General features: G+C 41.9%; 2 protein-coding genes across 6 annotated transcripts in view; one reads left to right on the plus strand and one right to left on the minus strand.

The window, feature by feature from the left end:
- MGAT5 (alpha-1,6-mannosylglycoprotein 6-beta-N-acetylglucosaminyltransferase) overlaps positions 1-6266 on the plus strand; it is a 109642-nt gene extending 103376 nt beyond the window's left edge. For all 3 annotated transcript variants that reach the window (XM_064435231.1, XM_064435233.1, XM_064435232.1), the window contains exon 17: positions 578-6266. In XM_064435231.1, coding sequence (XP_064291301.1) covers positions 578-776 — 199 coding nt within the window. In that variant the 3' untranslated portion in view covers positions 777-6266. The remainder of the gene's footprint in view (positions 1-577) is intronic.
- Positions 6267-6413: 147 nt separating this feature from the next.
- TMEM163 (transmembrane protein 163) overlaps positions 6414-21988 on the minus strand; it is a 92955-nt gene continuing 77380 nt past the window's right edge. Inside the window, exons 6-9 of one of the 3 annotated variants that reach the window (XR_010369494.1) lie at positions 19750-19861; positions 16346-16487; positions 13396-14700; positions 6414-12964 (exon numbers count right to left, since the gene is read on the minus strand). Coding sequence is in view for 1 of the 3 variants with exons in the window: in XM_064435243.1 (XP_064291313.1) it covers positions 14640-14700; positions 16346-16487; positions 19750-19861 (315 nt within the window). In the remaining 2 variants the exon portion in view is untranslated. Of the gene's footprint in view, positions 14701-16345; positions 16488-19749; positions 19862-21988 lie in introns of all 3 variants that reach the window. The other 2 variants (XR_010369495.1, XM_064435243.1) reach the window with 2 other exon arrangements.

The following is a 21988-nucleotide window of genomic DNA, read 5'->3' on the forward strand; positions in this document are numbered from 1 at the left end:
GGTTACCAATGTTTCCAGAATAAGTGAAAAACAAGGTTTTGCTGGAATTGCTACCCTGGTGCTTAAGCTTTGTGGTCAGAGAATGGCAACTGGCATTTTTAATTTTCTGCTGGCTGGTTCCTGGGAGCTGCAGGCCCTGTTCCCTGGAGCCCAGGAGCAGCATCCCTCATCCCCACAGTCCAGCTCACCCAGCTCCAGCTGCCCAAGGCTGCCTGGGGAAGAGACTTCCTGAAGTCTCAAACAGAATATCTCCTGATTTCACATTCTTTGAGTCTGCCCTACTGAAAATCCATGGTGTATTTAAATACTGGGTTTTGGGGAATAGTCAAAAGCAGTTTTTTTCTCTTTAACTTCTTCTGTTAATCTTTAGGAAACAGTAAAGCTTAAAGGCTGCACTGCCCTCTGCAGAGAGAATGTGTACAGCAGAAAAGTCATGTTCTGGAAAGCTGCACTTGTAAATGCACTCGATTTAGGATCTAGTAGAGCAGGGATTTTTATTTTTAGTGAAGAAGGTTGACAACTGTACCAAACTCCCATGAGCTCAGGTGTGATGCAGATGACATGCTTTGCTTTTTAGGTATAATATCGAATGTCTCACCATGGAGTCTGCAAACGATATCATGGTCCCCTCTTTTGATGCAAGGAGGAAGCACTGTGTTTTCCAAGGTGACCTGCTACTGTTCAGCTGTGCTGGCTCCCACCCTGCCCACAGAAGGATCTGCCCCTGCAGGGACTATATCAAGGGGCAGGTTGCACTCTGCAAGGACTGCCTATAGCAGCAGCAGGGCTGCTCCCAGCTGGGGACAACGAGAGTCCTTTGGAGAGGAGTTCCTTAGTACTTCCTGCACTTTGGTCCAGGTGTTCCACTGCAGGCAGAGCTATCATTGCTGGGCAGAATTATCTCCTAAGAGAGGAGGGATTCATAATAAACAGCTGTAACTGATCTTTTCCTCCTGTAAGGACATTTGCAGTGTCACTCTTCAGATTCCCTCAGCTGTTTGCGAAGAGAAACGAGTCTCGTGTTCGACAGTGATTTGAAGATGACTGCACAGAATAGTTTGTAGAAAATTTCCAGACCCATCAAACTTCTGGTTTTGTTGTTTGGGTGAAGTGTTTTCTATTTTTTTAATGAGTTAGTACATCCCCCATCACGGTTAGCTAAAGGATCTCAACTTCATTCCAGTAGAAAATTGAAAAAAGTGTGCTTGAGGGAGGGGATGCTGGGAAAGGAGGACTAACATTTTATTCAAGGTGCACTGGTTTGGGTACAGCTTTGGCTTGAATGGCTACAAAGTGGTTTAGTTCACAAGGATTTGGAATCATGAGAGAGCTCTGTACCCTGCTATTGGGTTATTTGGGCCTATTTTTTTTTCCTTTTTTTTAAATTAAGTATTTGTATACAACAAGGCATTGTCTGCATCACAGCTGCTGCAGCAGAGCAGCCTAAGCAGAGTGTTACAAATGAGCAAACAGGCAGTTGCCAGTGTGTGACACATCTTGGTGACTGCACAGCTCACTGGGGTTGTGGCATTCTTCAGTGTGGAAAAGCTACAAAAACACACAACCATTTTTGGAATGGACTCATCACAGTTTACTGGTCCCATTTAGGGAGTAATCCTTGGAATTTGCCCATGCTTCTGTTGTAGTCTGTCTACTAGAAATACTGTGTGAAGCAAAAAGTATCAGCATCATTGGAGCAATATTATCCTTAGAGCCTCAGTTTGCTACAGCTTCCAGTAGTTAAAGTGTTGCTGAATGGCATAGAAAGGTTAAACTCAGCTAACTATAATTATTGTACGGTAGAAATGTAAAATGTCTTCACAACTAGCTAGGTTTTTAAAGAGAAATTTTTTTCTGGAGTACAAGAGGAGACAAAGAACTGAAAAGAAAAGAATTAATCAGTCCTCTTGGGTTCTTTGATTGTTTTTCTGGTTTTGGGGGGCTGCTTGTTCCTTGTTTCTTCTTCCCTTTTGATCAGGCACACCAATTACAAATTTACAAGAAAACAATTCAAGAGTTCAGAATTTAAATCAAAGTTGGTTGGTTTGGGTTTTTTTTTGAGAGAAGCAAGTTAACTCCTCTAAACTGCCATCTTTTTACAGAGGTAATTTTTGTTATTTTCAGCAGAAGGTGACATGCTTGACAGCAGCATTTGTAGTCAGGAAGTTCATGTTAAGATTAGTGAGAAGCAAACCTGCAGTCAGAGTCTGTAGGTTTGCAATTTGGGTATGCTCTCACCATGCTGGAATAAAACCTCAAATCAGCACAGATTTTTTTTTTATAAATATTACCAGGTAGTATGAAAGGCAGAGATGCTTTACACTTTCCTTTCTCAGACATATCTACTTTCTGGTAAGTAGTGTTCATTATCTGTGTGGGAATATTGATGGATGTGACCTACCAAAGACCAGGCAAGGGAGATGCTGTTGCACTGTGGATAAATTCTCCAGAACAGTCTATGTTTTAAATTCCAATTTAAAGGCAGTGAATGAGTCTTTTCAAGCATTTGGTTTCCTGCCTCAACACTCCTGCCAGTGTTAACCCTGTAACACTCCATAACATCCCTCTGCACAACACAGGAGGTTGTTGAGTATCCAAAAAGGGTGGGAGCTGTTGAACAGCAGGGTCACCAAGATCTGGGTTTGATGATGTGAAAATCTGCTGTATTTTAGATTAATTTTCCAGAAACAGAACAGCTGGGTTCTCCAATGGGAGGCAGAATTTTTGTATGAAAAGAAAACAAACACAAACCAGTATGAAAATCCCTCCTGTTGCCACAGCTCAGCATTTGCCTCAGTCAGCACAAATGTAGTTTACCACAGTTTCACTGCGCTGGAAAAGCTGGGGGAGGACAATTGGAAATGGGTCTGAGCAGGCACAGCAATCCATTCTGTACTTATATAAAATATCCCCTGCACACCTGTGCATATTTGTGCAACTAAAAATCCTGCCTATCAGAGTGTATGAACTTCCAGCTGGTGCTGAAAGTAAAGGCAACAGCAGGACTGGTCTTCAGCCTGATGTTTTTCAGGCAGGAATTGATTTTGGGCTGGGATATCACAGAATTACGTTGGAAACAAAGATTTGTGCGTGTGCACTTAAAGGATGCAAAAGGTGGGTTTTGCTGTAGTGTAATTCTTTGCTGTAAATACATGTTTGCTTGGTTCCCCCTGCTGTAAGGCCCACATGGCAATACATACTGCATTTGATTTTGCCTCTAAACCTTTAAAGATGGGAGGGGTTTGGTATTTGTTATTATAAGATTTTCTGGTCTAGTGCTTTGCTCAATGCTAAGTTTGCCTTTACCACAGCAGGGAGAGTTTATTATAAGCTGTTTTTTCATGCTGTAGCACTGTTTCTAGTCTGCTGAACTGAATTGTACATTCTGGCAAAAATGCCGCTTGCGTTTCAGCCAGGGACAGAACATCCAAATTGGCTTCAGAGTCAGTGGTCTCTGATCTTATTTCCACTGAAACCTCTAGAGAAGACTCATTAATCTTGAAGAACAACAAATCAAGACCTACAGCTTCAGTCTATACTCCTGTGAAAGGAGACTATCATGAGAACTGTAAGTGCACAGACGCTGCAAGCCTTGCTCACTGAGCTCCACACACACTCCCTGTCACACAGCCACGCTCCCCCGTGCAGTGAGAAGTTAGTGATAAACACTCAGGCAAATCCATGTGGGACTAGTGAAGAGTTGGAGTTATTTACTACAACCTGGTTTAGATATCCACATTTCAGGCTAGGGGGCAGCTTTCTGTCCAAGTTCCAGAACTATTTTCTTTCCTAATTGAAGAATAAAGGTGTGTAGTCCTGTTCTTGCACTCGAGCAAGGACATCAGAGAGGGGACTGTGCTGCTCTTTTGTCTGACAGTAGAGCTTGCAGCTTCCTTTGCTCAGAAGTCAGGTTTTTGCATGACTGCATTTGAATATACTGATCTGCGATTGATGGGGAAAAAAAATGTCAAAAGTTGAATACAAAAACCATTTTACAAGCTTTTAAACATATCTCTCATATCAAGACATTCTTTGTTTTAAAATTTTGTATTTTTGTATGTGACCTAGTTTTTTTCAAAAATCTTGTTCCTACGGGATTAGAAAACTTGAGAGAAGCATTTACATATTTATTAAAATTAACATAAAAGGCTTGCCTTTGAAAGGTAAAGTTGGTAAATACACACTGTTTAAAAATGCCAATAAAAACCTCATTTATTTCATATATGCAAGTTGATTTGCACATGTATAAATAGAGTTGCTTTTTTGCATTTTTTGCTTAGTTTCTGTTTCTTTTTGTAATTTATAGTTGCAGCAGTGTGTTTGCTTGTTCATATCAGATTATGTTTCTACAAATATTTAATGTTTATGTGCCTTTTTTACTTTCTTTGGGGTTTGGATATGTGTTTGGAATATGGACACTGTCTGAACAAGTATAATGGAACACTAATTCCAGGTAAATTGTGCTGATGACTCTACAACTTAGCGGTGTGAATTTTGAATGTTTTTAAGTAGTGGAGAAATCTGTTCTAAAACTATATAAGGCTTAATAAGATAAAATATACTATAACTTTTAATAATTCCTGCAAAACATTGCTTCTGCAAGCAGAATGCAATTTAGTGAGAATCTGTGATTTGGCATGAGAGCTCCTGCTGGGACGGGATCTGTTCAATGACCAGGGAGCAAAGGAAAGCCATTAACATTCCCCAGGGAGACAATGATAACAGAAAACCTCCAGGAACAGCCAGAGCTGATTTGATGGGCAGGAAAATTGAAGATCCACGTTGAGGTTTGGGAGGTGTTGGTTTTTCAGATAAAGATGTCTCTGCATGGATGTGCACGGGGCGGTTCCTGGTGCTACCAGAGAATACTGGCCTTTTATCACAGCTGAACCTGCAGCTCCCAGTGTGCAGGGGCTGGTCAGCTTATTGCAGATGGGTTTTCTTTTTTATGCTACTACTTTTCTGCAATAGTGTTTTGCAAAGCAGCTGCTGATCAGATTTCAGTAGGGATGGGCTTGTAGCCAGAGCCAGGACTCTGCACCTTCCCAGCTCCACTCTGCTCCCAGCTCCTTTGTGTCAGCTTTTGCACCTTGCTGATTATGAAGAATTCAGACTCATTAAAAATTTCTCTTGATATCATCAGCTCCAAATCAGGCTGTCATGTTGTACCACTGTCCTTTAAAACCTAGGCAGCATCCTTGATTTGTCCTTAATAAGAATGACATTCCCTCCCCTCTCACAGTGCATGGCCCATCTGAATTGCAAAGTGATTTCTGAGTTTGCAGCACTGTTCATGTAAAACAAAACCCAAATTGCTTTCTCAGGTATGTCTTTTGCTCAGAGTTCATTTCAGGACCAGATTTAGTAAAATAAATTAACTGGGATGAGTTGAGCCGGATATAATCTCATCCAAACCTCATTAACTTTGTGACTCCCCCTGGCTTCAGTGATAGCACAACTCCTCCATTAATGTTTTTTAAAATTAAAGAATCAGCCCTCCCTTTTTAATAAGTGTAAAGCACTGTACCTTAAATGATAAAGACCTAACACTTCCAGGGCATATTATTCACATATCAGCAACCAGTTTTTCTTGCTGTCACAACATAGATCAGCTCTGACTAAGTTGATGTTGCTGATTAATGATTAAGGTATTAGTTGAAAATGTGGTTAAATTGCTGTTCAGTCAACAGTAGGGAGTCTGAGGAATAGAATTTTTTATTGTTTCTTTTTAGAGAGACCAGGACTTATCAGTTTCTGATTTCCCAGTCTTTTTTCCAGGGGTGCTAACATTTGGCATGGCTTTTCCCGTGTGATGTTTGTCATGCAGCTGCTATGCCTTGAACTTCTCACTTGTGATCTCTTTCCATCTCCTTTGGCCCCATTGTTATAGGGAATGCTGTAAACTCAAGGAGAACAATGCACTGATGGATGTGTTTTCATTGGAGCTGAAATGGCCAGGGACAAACAGGATTTTATTGAGAACTGCTTTAATAATATTGCTGTAAATGTAACATCAAAACACACCATTTTATGGGCAGTGACTTAAATCTCATCCACACATTTTCAAGCAGTTCTGTAGGGTTGGGGGTTTTTTTAATTAGTTTGTAACTTCCAAATATACTTACATTTAAATGGAATGTGTAAACAGCAACTCCATGTATCAAGTGTAAAATGTTTACTGTAGGAATGTGTTGAAAATAGCAGAGGCTGGACCCCAGAGTGCCTCAGGTGTGAGGCATCATTTGTTGTTCCTTCTTCCAGGAAAAGCAACAAAGAGCAACCATTGCCTTGCACGTTGGGACCTGTTCATTTCTAACAGTGTCATCCTTTGCATATTCATGTAACTAGAATTCACAAAAGTGTGTTTTAATTCAGCAGACCACTCTCAAGAGCACTAAGCCACCTGTTTATTAAAGTGAGTAAATAAAACCAGGTCCTCAAAGTTTTGATAAAATAAGGAGTAACTTCACCCTTGACACACAGAAACTGCTTTAAAAAATCAGTTGTGCTCAAGTGATTGAAACCCTTCTCTCTGCTGGGCAGTTCAGTGCAGGTGCCATTTACTTAAGTGAGCTGTGCATGGGACCAGAATTTGTCACCTCGTATAAGGGCTCACAGAACTGAAGCACTGAGGACCCTGCTGTCCCCACGGCCACCAAAGCACGTGGCTGCTTCTGGTGCAGGAAAACACATCTGTATTGTCACTGCAAATACAGCCCTGGGTCCTGCAGGAGCCACCAAATCCTTGGCTTCAAGGAGAGCATGTAAATAACGCCTGGCATTTCCTGGAGCCATCCGGGCACGAGTGCATGGAACACGACCTGGCTCAGGCTCCAGCAGCTGCAAAGTAGTTTGAAGTTTCAAATAGGCACACGATAAATCAAGTTAAATTGCTGTCTGAAGGCAGTTAATTTTAATGGTGTAATACCCAGAACTAATTTATGTTCATTATCAGGTCTGTTGCAGTACAGTGACAGTGAAAAATATTTTTAAGGAGTTGTGGGTTTAATTTGGTTTTTGTAAGGAATGCAGGAGAGGAGGAGGAAATGGCAGTTTTTACCAAAGGAAAAAGGAGAGTAAATTTTGTGAGAAAAGTTACCCTGAAGATTCTAAGAGCCAAAAGAAAAATATCAGGGAATATTTACAAACCTAAATTGGGCTTGGAGACTTTGATCCCCCTGAGCTTGCTGAGCTGACCACTGCAGGGAGGAGATTCTCCAGAATGCTGTTGAGGCAGGTCTTTGGGTTCTGGTCTGCATCATTCCTTGGAGGAGCCTCCCTCCTCATGGGTGAAGAGGGTCAGAGTGTGAATAAGCCCTGTAGCAGTGTAAATTGGGAAAAAACCCTACTGAATTCACTGCAAGTAAAATACTGCTTTTTGCAAACAATAATGTGGAGTCAATGAGGGGTTGAAATGGACACAAGAACATCAGGATCAGGCTGGTACTATGGGGTGTTTGGTTTGAATTCTCCCCTAATAGGTTAATCCTTTGTTTTATTTCAGTGGTTGTGTTCCACTATATTACGTTCAAGCAGTTGGAATCAAACAGAACAGAACGCAGTGGTTCAGATACTGCCAAGTTCCTGGGGTTCAATAGGATGAGAATTTTTTTTAATTTTTTTTTTTTTAGAACAGTAAATGTCTGTACTTTAATGGCATAGAAAAATGCTTTGTTTTCACTGTTGTAGAAAAAAAACTAGGGAGAATTTATTTTTCAATAAACTTTTTTCTTGTGTGATTTGGATTTATGATTGCTTTGTGCTTAAATGGGAATGCCACGAGCTGCCTTTTATCCCAAACTGCATTTCTGGGGCTTCTTCCCACTCTGCAGCTGGGTGTTTCTGTTGCTGCCCCACCTGTGCACAGGTAAGTCCCACACTGCAGCCAGCAGAACATCAGGTGAGTAATGAACTGTTTGCTTTGTTTTGTTTTAAAAATGGGTTATAAAAATTGCATAATGGGTTACATCAAGCCTCCTTTCAGGAGGCAGCTTTGTCACAGCAGTAGTTAGAAACTCCTGCTTTCCTATAAATTTACAGCACACTCAATTGCAGCACACACTGAATTTACAGCACACTGTAAATTTGGGAGAAAGGGAAAATGAGACTGGAATTGCACAGTGGCTCTCAGGCCTGCAAGACCTACTGACACAATAGACTGTGGAGCTGAAAGATGGAGCTGCACTGTGGTAAAAGAGCAGCTTTAGAGAGCATTCTCCTGCAGGATCCAATTTAACATGCTAAGCACTCAGGAATGAAACATTTGCATGAGGAACAAGGGCCCAGGCATGAAGCTTTGGCCCACGTGGGATTGGGGTGAGCATTCAGTGCCCTCAAGAGGTGCCACATGAAATCACCTTGGCAGCTCTGCACAAATACAAATGTCAGAGGGAAACTCCAGGGGAGCTGTCAGGGTATTTCAGTGGCACCCATTCTGCTGACAAGCCTTTTCTGCCCACCTCAGGTTTTGTTAGCCCAGCCAAGAGCGAGGGAAGGGCTCTCTGTTGTCAGCTGCTGGGAATGTGGAGAGGTTTTGGTGGAGGCATCCAAGAGTAATAGAGCAATTAATGCAGGAGCAGTATGCAGTGGAAAAAATAATAGTTAAAAAAAAATAAAAGACAGCTCTTTATCTGTTAAAAATGTCTATTTGTAACACAGTTGCAATGTATTAAAAAAAAAAACAAACCCACAACTATACTGGAGAGAAGCAACAGCTCTTTTTTTTTTTTCCAACATTACTTTTTTCTAAATTTGGTGAGGTTTTGGTTTTTTTGTTTTAATGTGGCCACACATAACGGAGTACTGTAGAATCAGAAGAGTACAGAAATCAGTAACTATCAGCTTGGGATGCCTTGTATTGCCCCTCTCCCAATTAATGACACACACCCTGGTAAGCAAGAGCATAAATGAAGATGTCAAACAGATGCCTGCAGGCTGGGAGAGGTTTGTGAGGTGGGTTTGGATATCCACTTGGCCAGTCTCCTCACTGGGGAGTTGTGTGCATTATGGCTGCAGAGGGTGGTTTTTCCACTGTGCAGTGCTGCTGCAAGAGCCTTTTATGGCTGTTTCAGTGAGGAAAATTATGTGAATATCCTTCACCACTTGCCCCTTTTTATGGTCTCTGGCATACTTCCCCTTGGACTAAATTGGGTGAAAATGTTGTTGGTTCTGTGTTGCTATTCAACATACCACAATTTCCAAATGTTTCCTACCATCAAAATGAATTAGTGGAGGACACTGCTCATTCAGGCTCTTGTTCTGCTTATTTTTGGAAACGTTTTCCTTCCTGTTTCATTCCCTTAATTGTTGTTCAGCTTTGACATCTAAAAAGCTGAAAAGACATCTGTAAAATGGTGAGCAGCTAGAGTTAGATGTGGGCTGTGTTGCAGTCACATAATGGAAAAAAAATCTATGAAAAATGGAACTTGGAATAAAAAATACACCATGCAGCTGTATTGGAAAGCTCCTTTGGGGGAGCTTAAATACTGGATACTTCAACTCTCACATGCTTAGACTGGGTTTAGTCAAACTCCAGCTGGTGGAGAGTCCACAGATGGAAACATTTTGCTGGGACTTTGTGCTGCTCTCAGAACACTTCCCCTCAGTGTGCAAGAGCTGGAGCACCCACTTTGCTGCCTCACACTCCCCTGTATTTGTGTTTATGCTTGTCAGGACTTGTTATTTTATTTTATTGATAGTGGAGATTGCATTTAGCTGAAATCTAGGTAGTAAATCTTTGTAGCAAGAAAACCTGGGAACAGTTAGCAGAGAACAGACTCCAGCTGTCCTCACCGTGTGTCCTGCTTTGCTTGGGAGCCTTGGCTTGGGGGTCCTTGCCCCTGCAGGACCTCAGGGAAGCACTGCCTGGCTGAAGACATCTGCTTTGTGAGGAGAGACACATCAAAGCAAACCAGTGCTGCACAAAAATGCTGAAAGAGTAAAAACTCCAAAGAAAATGGACCAAGGTGAGAGCCTTTGGTGGCTCAGCAGGTAAGAGCTGGTGATTCCATTGGAAGTTCAGGGAAGGGAAGTTGCCAAATCCCTAGAGACCCCTCCTGGCTTTCATTTCCTCCTCACCTCCATAGGAGCATGGAATTGTGTGATCAGCCCAAGCTGTGCTGCAGGCTTGGGTTGTGCCCCATGGCTCTGCCCAGTAAGAGGAGGCTGGCATTTCACTTGGCCTGTTTGAGAGCAGTTGCCTCCACTCCTTCCTGCACAGTGAGCTGAGAGGTGGCAATAACCCCTACAGCCTGTGCCAGCAGGAGGTGAGCTCACAAGGGTGTTGGGTTTGGTGCCAGCAGTGGGAGCTGACAAAATGGGACATTTCCCAGTTACTTGCCAAATAACCTGGAAGAAAATGTGCTTTGAGCCTGCCTGCAGCTGAGTGGTGGTGTCAGTGTCAGCCCCTGCAGGACCTGAACTCTGAGCTCCCCTTCTCCTGCAGCTCCTGGTGAGGGGGCTGGAGGCTTGGGGGCAGCTGTGCCCCCCTCAGAGGGCAGCTGATCCCACTGAACAGGGAAAGAACAGGAACTGTTCAGTGCTACCCCAACACCACTCCTGTGGCTGAAAGGAAAACAGCAGCTCCCAACCTTGGGGAACAGGAGAGGGAAACATCCCTGGCTGCTCTGATACTTGCATTAATTATCCTCTCACATTGCATAACCTGGCCCCACATGCCAGGCCACAGGAATGTGTTTGTGTGTGCTACTCCTGTGCAGTGCCTGGTCCTGGATGAACACAGCCAGAGGCTCAGGGATGGCTCTGTCACAGCTCCACTCGGTGGCAGCACACCCAGCACGGGCAGCGAGCTGAGAAATCACTGCCAGCACAGCAGAACTGTGTGGAACCCCTGTGTGAAGCATCTACACAAGTCTGCGAATTCCAGGGATAAATTCTGTTCAAGGAGCTTCCTCAGCTCTTTATTTGACTGCCAAGGAAAAATGTTTTGTCAGGTTGGGAACAAACATTCCTGCTCTGCATATTATTAAGGCTTAATAGAGGGACTGGATGATCTCAGGCTCGATGACCTTTAAAGATCCCTCCCACACCAAACTATTCTATTAATCCTTGTCCCATGGCCTAGCATCTCCATGAGCTGGCCCACAAAAAAGAATGCCAGAAATACCTTCACTTTGTCCCAGGCAGCTGGGATTGCAGAAATGCAAGTGGTGTTAGCAGTGGTGAGAACCTTTGTGGTACATTCCCAGCTGCAGGCCTACCTACAGCTGAAATTGCCCACATCTGAGGAGCTTCTTGTCTGGGATCTTTGCTTCAGGTCCATTCCTGGAACATCATCAGAGAGCTTCTTTTGAGGTTGTTTTTTCCACCGTGATTACATGATGATGCTTATTTATGGTCTGCCTACTACAGCAAGAAGTAAAATGGAATAAATCAGCAGCAGATGTTAGCCTGGTGATTTTTTTAAATAACAATCAAGATTCAAAAAAATCTGGCTTTTAGCTAAAAGTGAACATTATAATTTCACATGCCTACCTGGTGTGTGTGGGTCATGGCTGGGGATTCAAGATTGCACCTCGTGTAATCCCGACAGAGTTTTTGAGCTCCCTTCTCTGCTGAACAATATGGCCAGATTCAAAGCATCTGCTCAGTGTCACAGTCACTTTCAGGGATTAATTTGCAATTCTGAGCTTGGCCAGACTTTAATAAGTGTCAGTTTGCAGCCTCATTCTGGCCAGTGCTGTTCCTTGTGTGAGCACTGAGGCTCCTTCCTCGCGTCCTGTGCACAACAAAGAGCCCCTGGCAGTGCTGAGGGCTGCTGTGATCACCAGGCAGGTTATTGTGTTGGCCAGTGCCAAGTTTCAGATGATTAGTCCCAATGCTTTTAAGCTGTTGCAGCTTTTGAAAAGTCCACCTTCCCTTAGTCTAGCTAGAAGCAAACTTGCTCATAGTTTGAAAAAATCAACTGGCACTGACATTTAATAAAGAAAACTCACACAGAACCTGTTCCCTCTGAGGTGGCTGGCTCGAGCAGTGTCACAGTAGATGGATGAGCAGTTATTTTCTCTGCTATTGTCACGTACCACACAGTCTCCTTGATGCCAGCTGGCTTTATCACCATTTCTGAGAATAATTTTTTCCTGGACTTTATCAAATATCACAAGGGTTTCTGTTATTTTCTTGCATTTACCTGCTAATACCAGCAATGCTTTGAAGCACCTGTGGTAACTGAAAACTCTCTGCAACTGGTTTAAATTAATCTGATAAGAGTATGATTAACTTGTTTAACCACATATCCTTTTCAGGTGTCTGTAGTTAGAAACATCCTCAGAGCATTCCAGAGTTCCAGAAGGAAGTGTGAAACTTCATTAACTGAGTGTTTAACCTTCCTTTGTGCACCAGCAGCACATCTGTGCTCCTGTTTACACCAGCATTCTAACAGAACTATTTAATGTTTCAGCTGGGTGTTGGTTTGGGTGTCCTGCATACTTTCAGTGGTTTAGTATTTGGTGTGGCAAAGGTGATACCAGGAGTTCAGCCACCACCCTGTCCCTTCTCAGTTTTCTGCAGCACTGGGCTACAAACAGGCTGCTGGACTGCATGGCACTTCTGTAGTTCTCAAATGTCATTCTCAAAATTTTCAATGGGACTGAGTGGGAATAAAGCCCTCAGGGAAGTGGAAAAGGATAAACAGTATCAAGAAAACTAACACTCACGAAATGTCTAATGTAGCTAGGGTCAGGCTCTGTGATTCTGAGGCTGAAGATGCCTGACAGACACTGTTAATCAGTGAGGAAATACCAGCTCACAGCTCCCTTCATGGAACTGCTGCGAGAGAAAAACATAATGGGAAAAGCAAAAGGGTCTTGGGGTGGCATTTGGTATTTAAAAATCCACCTGTGCTGAGTGCAGTGAGCAGTCCTACACCTTCCAGTCCTTCGGGAGTCCTTGCTGAATGCTCCTCTGAAGTAGCTCCTTTGTCACCTTACAGCTGGGTGACATCATCCTGTGACAGCAAGGCACAAGCAGCATCAGCACTGATAGCACCACTTTGCATACAAATACTTAAGCAAACTTAATTGATCCAAAATATGTGAAAACAAACGACAGCAGCAGAGCAAATTTCATTTTGCCATAAGGAATCCTGTATCAAGGCATGTTTCCAATATTGTCACTCTCATATGGGTACTGCCAGGTCAGGGAAACCCCTGGGGGGTCTCTTCCAACATGTATCAGTGGGAGTGGGCTTTTACTAGAGATCCTTAAGGACCTGGTCAAGTCACAGATGATGGGAAATGCAATTTTAACATCACACCTGTGAAAAAAAACCCCAGTGTCTCCACTGTACATCCCTCACTGATCAGTCTAATTGTACATCTACTCTCATATCTGTACTCTATTGTTATGTACTAGAAATGGGCATTTCTAGCTACTCACCTACTTACCATGGCCTTATTCCAAACTCTACAGTGGTCTGTCCTATTATTTATTCATCTGTGATAAACAGAAGCAACAATACTGATTCTCTGTTGTGAAAACCGACCTGGAATACATCAAATAAAGAGAAAATGGCTATAGCCAGAGAATCCAGTTTAATAGGCTGCTATACAGGAAGACTTTGTTCTATGATACATTCTGGAAATAGTTTTCAAATGTTACTTACAGATACTGTATAAAATAGATACCAGTTTTATTGATTATACATCAAGATTTTTCGATCATTTAACCTGCTATTAAGTAATATATAAGATGTGTGGTGGAAAGTGAGCAACACTTTACAGGACAATCTAAATCTAATAAATAGATCTGTATCTCACCACGAGATTGAGCCACTGCTGTGCCGTTGTCAGACTACAGAGCAACCACAACGTCACACACGCTGGTACAGCTGCAGATGGTAAAAAAGGAGATGAAAATCCCATTCCTTGAGCAGCTCCTCTTCCCTGCATGACTTTTTTGGCTTTGGTCTGTACAGTAATACTCTGTGTGCTTGTTTGGTCCATGCAAAGCTATGAACAGTGTCTCATTAAGAAAAAATAGAATTTAAGTTGAAGAGGTATCGTTTCAGTTAATTTGGGGTTAAAATGCAGTATCTCTCTGATCACAGGAAGGGCAGTACCTGCTCTTTCTGGGTGTCTATTTCAACAAGAGGGTGGAAGTAGCTACTTAAGTGTTTTAAGCAACACAGCTCTTGGTGTCCAGACTCTATGTAAGATACTCTTAGTCGAAGAGGTTAGCAAGGATTGTACTCCTGTTACAGCATGTGTTTGGGAAAATACAGGCCAGGGGGGAAAAAAAATTCCAAAACTCAAATCTGAAACTGGCACTTCTTTACCCACAGGCTTACCACACCATTGAGAACACTTTCACTCTGGAATATACAACATGGCAGCTGGGTTCAAGCTGCAAACTGCATGTTTTCTATTGTCACAGGAATCAATAGCATACTGGAAATAAATAAGAAATAAAAAATAAACCAACCAAAACGCTGCTGTTTGGCTGAATCGCAAGCAGTGTGCACAATATGCCAGATTTACAGAGAGATTTCCCATTCAAACAAACTTCAACAGAAACAGACCACGGGGAAACAAACTGCATATTGAGGAGAATACCACTGGCAGCACTTGCCAAGCCGCAGGACGCTGTGGCTTTTCAGTCCTTGCAGGGAGAGGGCAGCACCTTCACTCGAACATCTCGTAGTGGCGCGTTTGCCTCACCCTGGGCACCATGTCCATGAGCAGCCTGCAGGGAGAGCACAAAGGAGTGCTGGGCTACAGCTGGCACAAAGACACTTTAAAGGGTTATTAAGGAAACAGCAGAAGTTAACCTATTCGATATGCTTGTAGAAGAAAGCCTTACATACTCAAACAATTCATGGTAGTATTTACCTAGACTTTATCACCTTATATCTGACTGGGCATACCTTGTGATAACTCTGAATAATGGCAACATAACACTGAACTTTTCACTTTCACTTTAATGATTAGTCATAATCCTTCAAAGAAAAATACACCTTGGGCCATCACTGAGACCCTCAGAATGACAACTCACTTGTAACTTTATTCAAATACGTCAAGAATCAAATATTTTAAGGACATTACAAACAAAAAAACGTGTTATTTTTCCTCATGTGCCAAGATGTGGCCTGTGAAACCTAAGACACAAGATGTTTCCTTTGATAATTTTGAGTTAGTCTTGTAAACAGTACCTTCAGAAGCAGTTGTATACCTCACTAAATACAATTCTTACAGCTATAGGGTGTGTTACACCACTAGTATCCCCTACATAGCACTTTAAAATATATTTCTTAATCAGAAAAGGGGGAATGCCTAGTGCTATGTATACCCTAAAACAGGTGACACTATTAAAAGGATTTTATATATTTAAAGAAATGAAGACAAAGGATTTTATTTATTTAAGAATATAGATAATAGGCCAGCTGTAGTCCACCAAACAAAGGATCATGCACAGGACAGCCCCAGACCTGAATATTTAAATATTCATGAATAAAAAAGAGCTCAGGTGGTGTAACAGCCTTTACAGTTTTCCAGAACAGTTAGTTTTACAGTGGAAACTGTGATTATACCGACCTATTTAAGAGTTGTACTCCCCATTAAAATATTAATTGAATTTTCCAAGTTGAAAAACAAAATAAAAACAAAAAAAAAAAACCAACCAAACCCATGCAGCTTCCAGCTGAGGGCTGACTGCAGCCTGGCCAAGGGCTGCTTCTCAATGGGCTTAATTCCAACTAAGATGCTCCATCTCCCACTTTCTCTTGTGGCAGATAAGCCACAAGGGATAAAGTCCAAAATTTGGTTTAGATTCCATGCAGTCAAGGGAAATTGTGGTAGCAATGAAGGGCATGGCAGACCTCCATTTGATTTTTTATTCTGTTTCTGGTGTGAATCAAGAAAGCATCTTAAAATCCAAGAGAAACAGCATCTGAAACATGAGCAGGAACCTTCAGTTCACAAGTTGCCAAAGGTAGGGCTGGGACAGAAATCAAGAGTAAGATCCCTCTTTAAAACCTGGGCACCTTTCCTTTAATCCAAAGACAAAGCAGTGCTCAGAAATGTGCCATAAATGCAAAAATGACTGTTTTTATGCATCATTTGTGGTTATTTTTCAGGTATTTCATTTCAAGTATACAAAAATCTAAAATCATTCTGATTTGTTTTTAAGTCCTGGTTGTTTTCCAGCTGATGTGGGGCACACAGCCTTTTCTAACCCTTTCCACACATCCTGCTCCAGCACTGGCTGCTAGTCTAATAAACTCCAGGGACTGATTGGACTGGAATTACCTAAACTCTTAAAGGCTATGACCTCCCACCTCTCAGGGCCAGCCCAGGACGCAGGGCCCTGCCTGCTCCCAGGAGATACTCACTTGATTCCATAGGCAGATATTGTAAGTCCAATTAACACTCCTATACTGCCGTCCAGGAACCAGACAGAAGAATTGTGTTTAAACACTTCTGCACTAAGAAGGATGGAAAATCCCATTATTCCACCTACAAGAGAGTTGAAACCTAGAAGGGGGAAAAAATAATTAAAGGGTGATTGCCAGGAACTCATGGAAAGGGAAATGGTTTTGCACAGTTTCCCTGTCAAAGACCCTCTCTTGCAGTTTTTATTCCATTCCATGTATTTATTTACATGCTTGGCACTATTGCTCAGAGCTGTAGACATTGCTGATGACATACAGGATAATCCTAGTAATATTTTCTATTTATGCTTTAGATATACCACAGTAGCTTCTTATCTACTATTTACAATTCTAATGAACATCCTTTTAGATTGCTTTTTTTTTTTAACCCATTCTCTTTTTCTCCAAGACTGTCTTTTCAAAATGCTCACAGAGCTTTTGGAAAAATTAATGCTCTTTTCTATTCAACTCCTGTTTGATTGATTATTGATTTGGGGTTTTATAAGTCATTCCTTGTGTTCTGGTTTTTAACTCCAAATTCCCTTTTTCTGATTTTTTTCCACAATAACCCAAAAGTTGTTCTATACAAAAAGAAGTCACTGAGAATGCATTCATTTGGTAGATCCATACACTATTTAAGCTAGATAACAAATGAAATATCAAACCTGAAATATTCTATATTGCTTGGTGAGTCAGCTCTAGCCAGCTGCTGTTTACAGGACTCAGGAAGGTTTTTGCAGTTCCCCATGACTGCCAACCTGACACTTGTTCCTGAGCCTGTCCTTTGATCCACACCTCTCACATCCAGTCTTTGTCTATTTAATCATTTATACTGCTAACACATGTTGAAATTGTGTATATTGTGTCTATAGATATAAAGAATATAAAATATAAATTTATAATTAGTGTTACTTCCCCTGCTCCAGCTTAATTCAGAATCCATCAGCACAACAGATTCATGCAAAAGAATAAAACATTTTCATGCCATTCTTGGCTGGTGGTTCCAAATAATTTAAAAGCTACTTGCAAAGGAAATTGTTTTCCCTTCCTGACTCTCATTCAGGCAAAGCTTTCTTTGCTGTTGTGGCAGGAAATCATGTAATGGCTGCAGATATTCATCCAGACCCTGCTCTGAGTGTAAGGCCAGCACAGGAAAAAACAGGTGGCTAAATCTGGGTAGGAAACAGGTAACCAAAACCTACAGGAAAGTTGGCTGACATCACTGACTGTCACAGACTTGTCCTCTGGGATGTCACAAAATTCAAGGCAGGAAATGGCTATTTTTATTACCCAAAAGGCCAAGAGCTTTTGCTGTAAACAAACTGTACAAATGACATTTGCTTCACTAGGATTCACACATTCAGGATTTAAAGAGACATTGCTGTTAAGCCCTACTCTAAAAAAGTATTATTAACAAAAATTAATAGAGGTTGACATGTATAAAAGAGAATTTGCTGTTCTGAAAATAAACCTATTTTTTAATAAGAAAAATTCATGCTCCTTTTACTCAAAACAGTTTGTTGGTCTGGAGCCAGGGATCACAGGAGGTAAATTAGCAGGAAACAGAAAACACTAAAAAAAGATATGCAAGGGACCGCTAAATCTGTCTCAGCTGCTGAATCACATTGTCTCTTCCTGATCATTAATAAATCAAGTACATATGTAAATATGTCTTGTGAAAGCAGATATTTAACCACACGTGTTAAGATCAGCCTCCTACATTTTCTAAAGTAGTTCTAAAGGGGAGAAGAGGGATAAAAACCAGGCTGAGGTAATTGTATATTTTTTCACTATTTTTTTTAATCAAAGAATGAGCAGTCTCCAGCTCAGAAGCAGTATCATTAGCATGAGGATGTAATTATGGGGAAAGAGATTTCTCTGTCATACAGGAGAACAATTCAGAGCTGAAGTTATTTAGGAATTTTCAGTTAATATTTTGGCTGAATAAACTGCTCTGTTTCAAAACTAAGCTACATTTTTTTGAAGGGAGGGTTCCTCATTTGCCTGCCTAGGCACAGCTCTGAAATGGCCAACGTGTCCCACTTCCACCCTGGCAGAGAAGGAAGTCAGACTCACTGGGCTTCAGTTCTCAGCATCCTTTCCAGAATCCTTTTTGCAGGTTGGAGAGAGTTTTGTTTTCAAATGTCTAGAGTGGCAGAGCCCATTGGAAAGAGTAAGATGTCTGAGCTGGAATTCTGCTGGGAGAGAATCCCAAATGCAGGGAGGCAATAGCTTAGTTGTAACCCCCTCACTGCTATTCTGATGCCTGTTTTGCTTCTTCCAGATTTAAAATATAAATACTCATGAAGAATCTATGTAAGTGGGATGATAGAGATACACAAAATGCGTGCTATCACACATCATCCAGAAAAAAATTAAGTATGTTTAATTTGCTTAAAATAAAGCAGAATTTATGTATCTCTAGAGTAAGCTGAGAATTGAATCTCCTTAAAGCGAAACCTGTAGCAAAGAGTAAAATAATTTAGGTACCACAACATATGAATCATGAACACCCTACAGTGTTTGTTTACTGAGTATTTCACACTGCCCTGGCAGATAAAACTGGGAGGGATTTGTAGGGGCTGTGAAACTTCTGCCATCACTGTGGCCTCACCCGTGTGAAAGGCAGATCCCTGGGATTTCTGAGGATTCAGGAGCCTGAGCTCTGACAGTAAGAGGAATATCTGGACCTGTTTTTAAAGCATGATTTTAAACCTGCCTTTAAAACCAGAAGCAGTCAGTGCTGGGCTGATGGAGTGGTGGCAGTGAGGTGCTCTAAGGATGCAGTGGAGGATATCCACCCCGTGCCAAACCCCAGAGGAGTGCAGGGCAGGGAGGGCTTTTGTCTCACACCTGCCTGCCCCAGCAGCTCTGCTGAGTGGCAGGGAAAGCACTGTGGTGACAAATGACACCAAAGGGATGCACTGTGGGTGCTGGTGCTGATCCCTGCTCAGGGCAGGCAGCGTTTCTGCAGCAGACCTTACTCCATTTGAGCTTTCAGGATTTTACCAGGCACAGGCAGTGAGGATGGAGGTGATTTAACCAAAGCTCTCTAAACTGGTGTCATATCCCCCTGCTGCAGCCTAACCTCTGAGTGACACACCTCTAATCCATTATCTGCTCTACCTCTAACTCTATTACTGCTTGCTATCCACACATTCACTGCTTGGCTTCCACCAGGCATTCCACTTCAGCTGAGCTATCTCTGCTAGAGGCCAGTGGCACCACAGACTGTCCTAGGGTTTGGGGTTGGGCTTTTTCCCATTTCTCAGTGGCTGCCTTATTTCAATGCTCTTTCACAGCTCTCACCATGCAGGGATGCCTGGAAGAGTCTATAAAAGCAGCAGGATCAATGTCACACTCACCATCAGTTATCAGTGCTCTGCTTGTAAGGACCTTTCCCAGCATAAATTTGATTACTGCCAAGCCTGTGCAAAGGATTCCACTTAGAACAGAGACACTATACAGAAAATCATCCTGGAGGAAAAGAAAAAGAAAAAAAAAAAGAGATGTCAGACATTAGTATGTCTTCTGGTCATGTCCTACCTATTAATGAAAAATATTACTAATTACTGTGCAATTATTTGTACTACTGAGAAACACAACCTGAGACCAAGATTTCCTACCTTATGACTTCCACAACAGCTGGTGCTTATTTTGCTTGTATTGTCACCTGCAATTGCTTTTGCAGCCATAATTAATGACAGCTGCAATCAACAAATTGTGAGTTGACCCAGCCTCCTCAGAGTCAGGAGATTGTATTTAGCTGTGGGGCTGAGTGCAGACTGCCAGGTCATCCAATGCCTAATGCCAGCAGTAATGAAGTCCCCACAGGCAGGAGGAAGGCTTGAAAATAGAATCCCACTTACCAGAGCAATATTGATTCTTGGTGTAAGAAATAACCATTTAATGTTGTTTCTGATTCTGGGCTTGCTTTTGATTTTGTTTCATTTCCTTTTTCAGAAGTCTGGTTCAAGCTACATCCATAAAACTTCTGATGCTGATGTGCAAAGTAAGATTTAGCTCTTTCATAGAAAACAAATTGTTTCATGGACTTCCAACTCACAGAAACATTCCCATTGCTTAATTTGCACGTGAAAGATGTGCTCCCCAGGCTCCCTCAGGAGAGAGCTGTGTGTCAGGGCAGGGCAAAGAAGAGTTGGTTATTATTGCTTAGCACCATTCTCCAAAGGCCACCAGGAGCTCCCCAGCCCTTGCTGCTGCCTGGTTTGTGTGTGGTTGGGCTGGAGGACACTGCTGGGTGCTGACAAGCTGCAATAAGGTGCCTAAAGGGGTCCCTGTGTGAAGTACATCAGCCCACAGGCTGTAGAAAAACCCACAGCTCTCAGCTGCCTCCTGACCACAGAGCTTCGAGTTAGATTAATTCATTACTCTTGATAGAAACTTTAATTCAAGCTGTTGCAACATCACTACAAGTGAAGGAAATAGCAAGAATTCTCTTTTAATTTGTATCTGCAGGTCTAAGTGGGCCAGAGCCACTGGGACCCTGTTCCTGATTAAAACACTCTGGCACAAGTCCCCATTGGTACCAAACATTGTCATGATGATTCATCAGCAGCTCCATCCGTTTTCATTATTTCAGCAGCAATTTGAAACCCAAAGAAATCAAAAAATGGTTTTGAAAGCTGCTTAGGAAGATACTGGGAATTAGATTACTGGTATAATGTACTCATATCCCTAAATAAATCATTCAATATTTTTTATAAAATTTTGTATGTCATATAATTTCTACTTCACTCACATCATGAGCTCATTCTCTCTAGACCTGGTACAATATTAACAATATTAAGACAAAATGTACTGAGGGAAAGAGAGTAAAACAGAAGCAATGAGAACACAGAACTCAAGTGCTGGGTAAAGGTAGGATAAAAAGCATTCATAAAGGTATTTTAACAGAACAACTGAAAAATATCCAAGCAATTTCTGAGTGCTAGGGAAAGGCTAAGGAAATACTGGCAATATTTGGTTACTGTCAATCCAGCAAGGAAAGTTGGGACCTCTCAGAAAGTCTGAAATGACAATAAAGCTTCAAAAGTCTGCACAAGCTTTGCAAAAAAACCACTCAAAATTTGAGATCCTCTTCAAAACTATACCTCTAATTTTAAGCATTTTTCTCAAAAATGTGTATTTTCAGTGCCCAAAGACTTCATTTTGATAGCCTAACAGTTCTGATTGCTTAATCTAACCTAATATTTAACCTAATATTTAATATACAGTGTAAGTATAAGGCTTCAGAATAATCTGAAGCAGAATGCTGTGCTCCACCTACATCTCTCTCGTGTCCCACTTGGCACAAGGATTACATGAGTTCCTTTGTTTCCCCACCACCCCACAGACCCTCCAAAGAGTCTCTGATTCATCCCAGACATCCCTACCTCCTATCTTTGCCTTCCCTCCCAGTGCAGCACAGGCTCTGTCCCCAGCACAGAGCTGGGCACTGCAGGCCAGCAGAGGTGACAGAATAAATCACTTTGCTATGGACAGTTGTGTCACTGTCACACACTGCTTTTCATCAGCAGTGGGATGATGAAAAGCAGTTTTCCTACACCTGTGAAATCCTTGGGAATGCACTGGAAAATCATT

The sequence above is a fragment of the Passer domesticus genome, chromosome 10, assembly GCF_036417665.1.
Source record: "Passer domesticus isolate bPasDom1 chromosome 10, bPasDom1.hap1, whole genome shotgun sequence".
Taxonomy (NCBI): Eukaryota; Metazoa; Chordata; class Aves; order Passeriformes; family Passeridae; genus Passer; species Passer domesticus.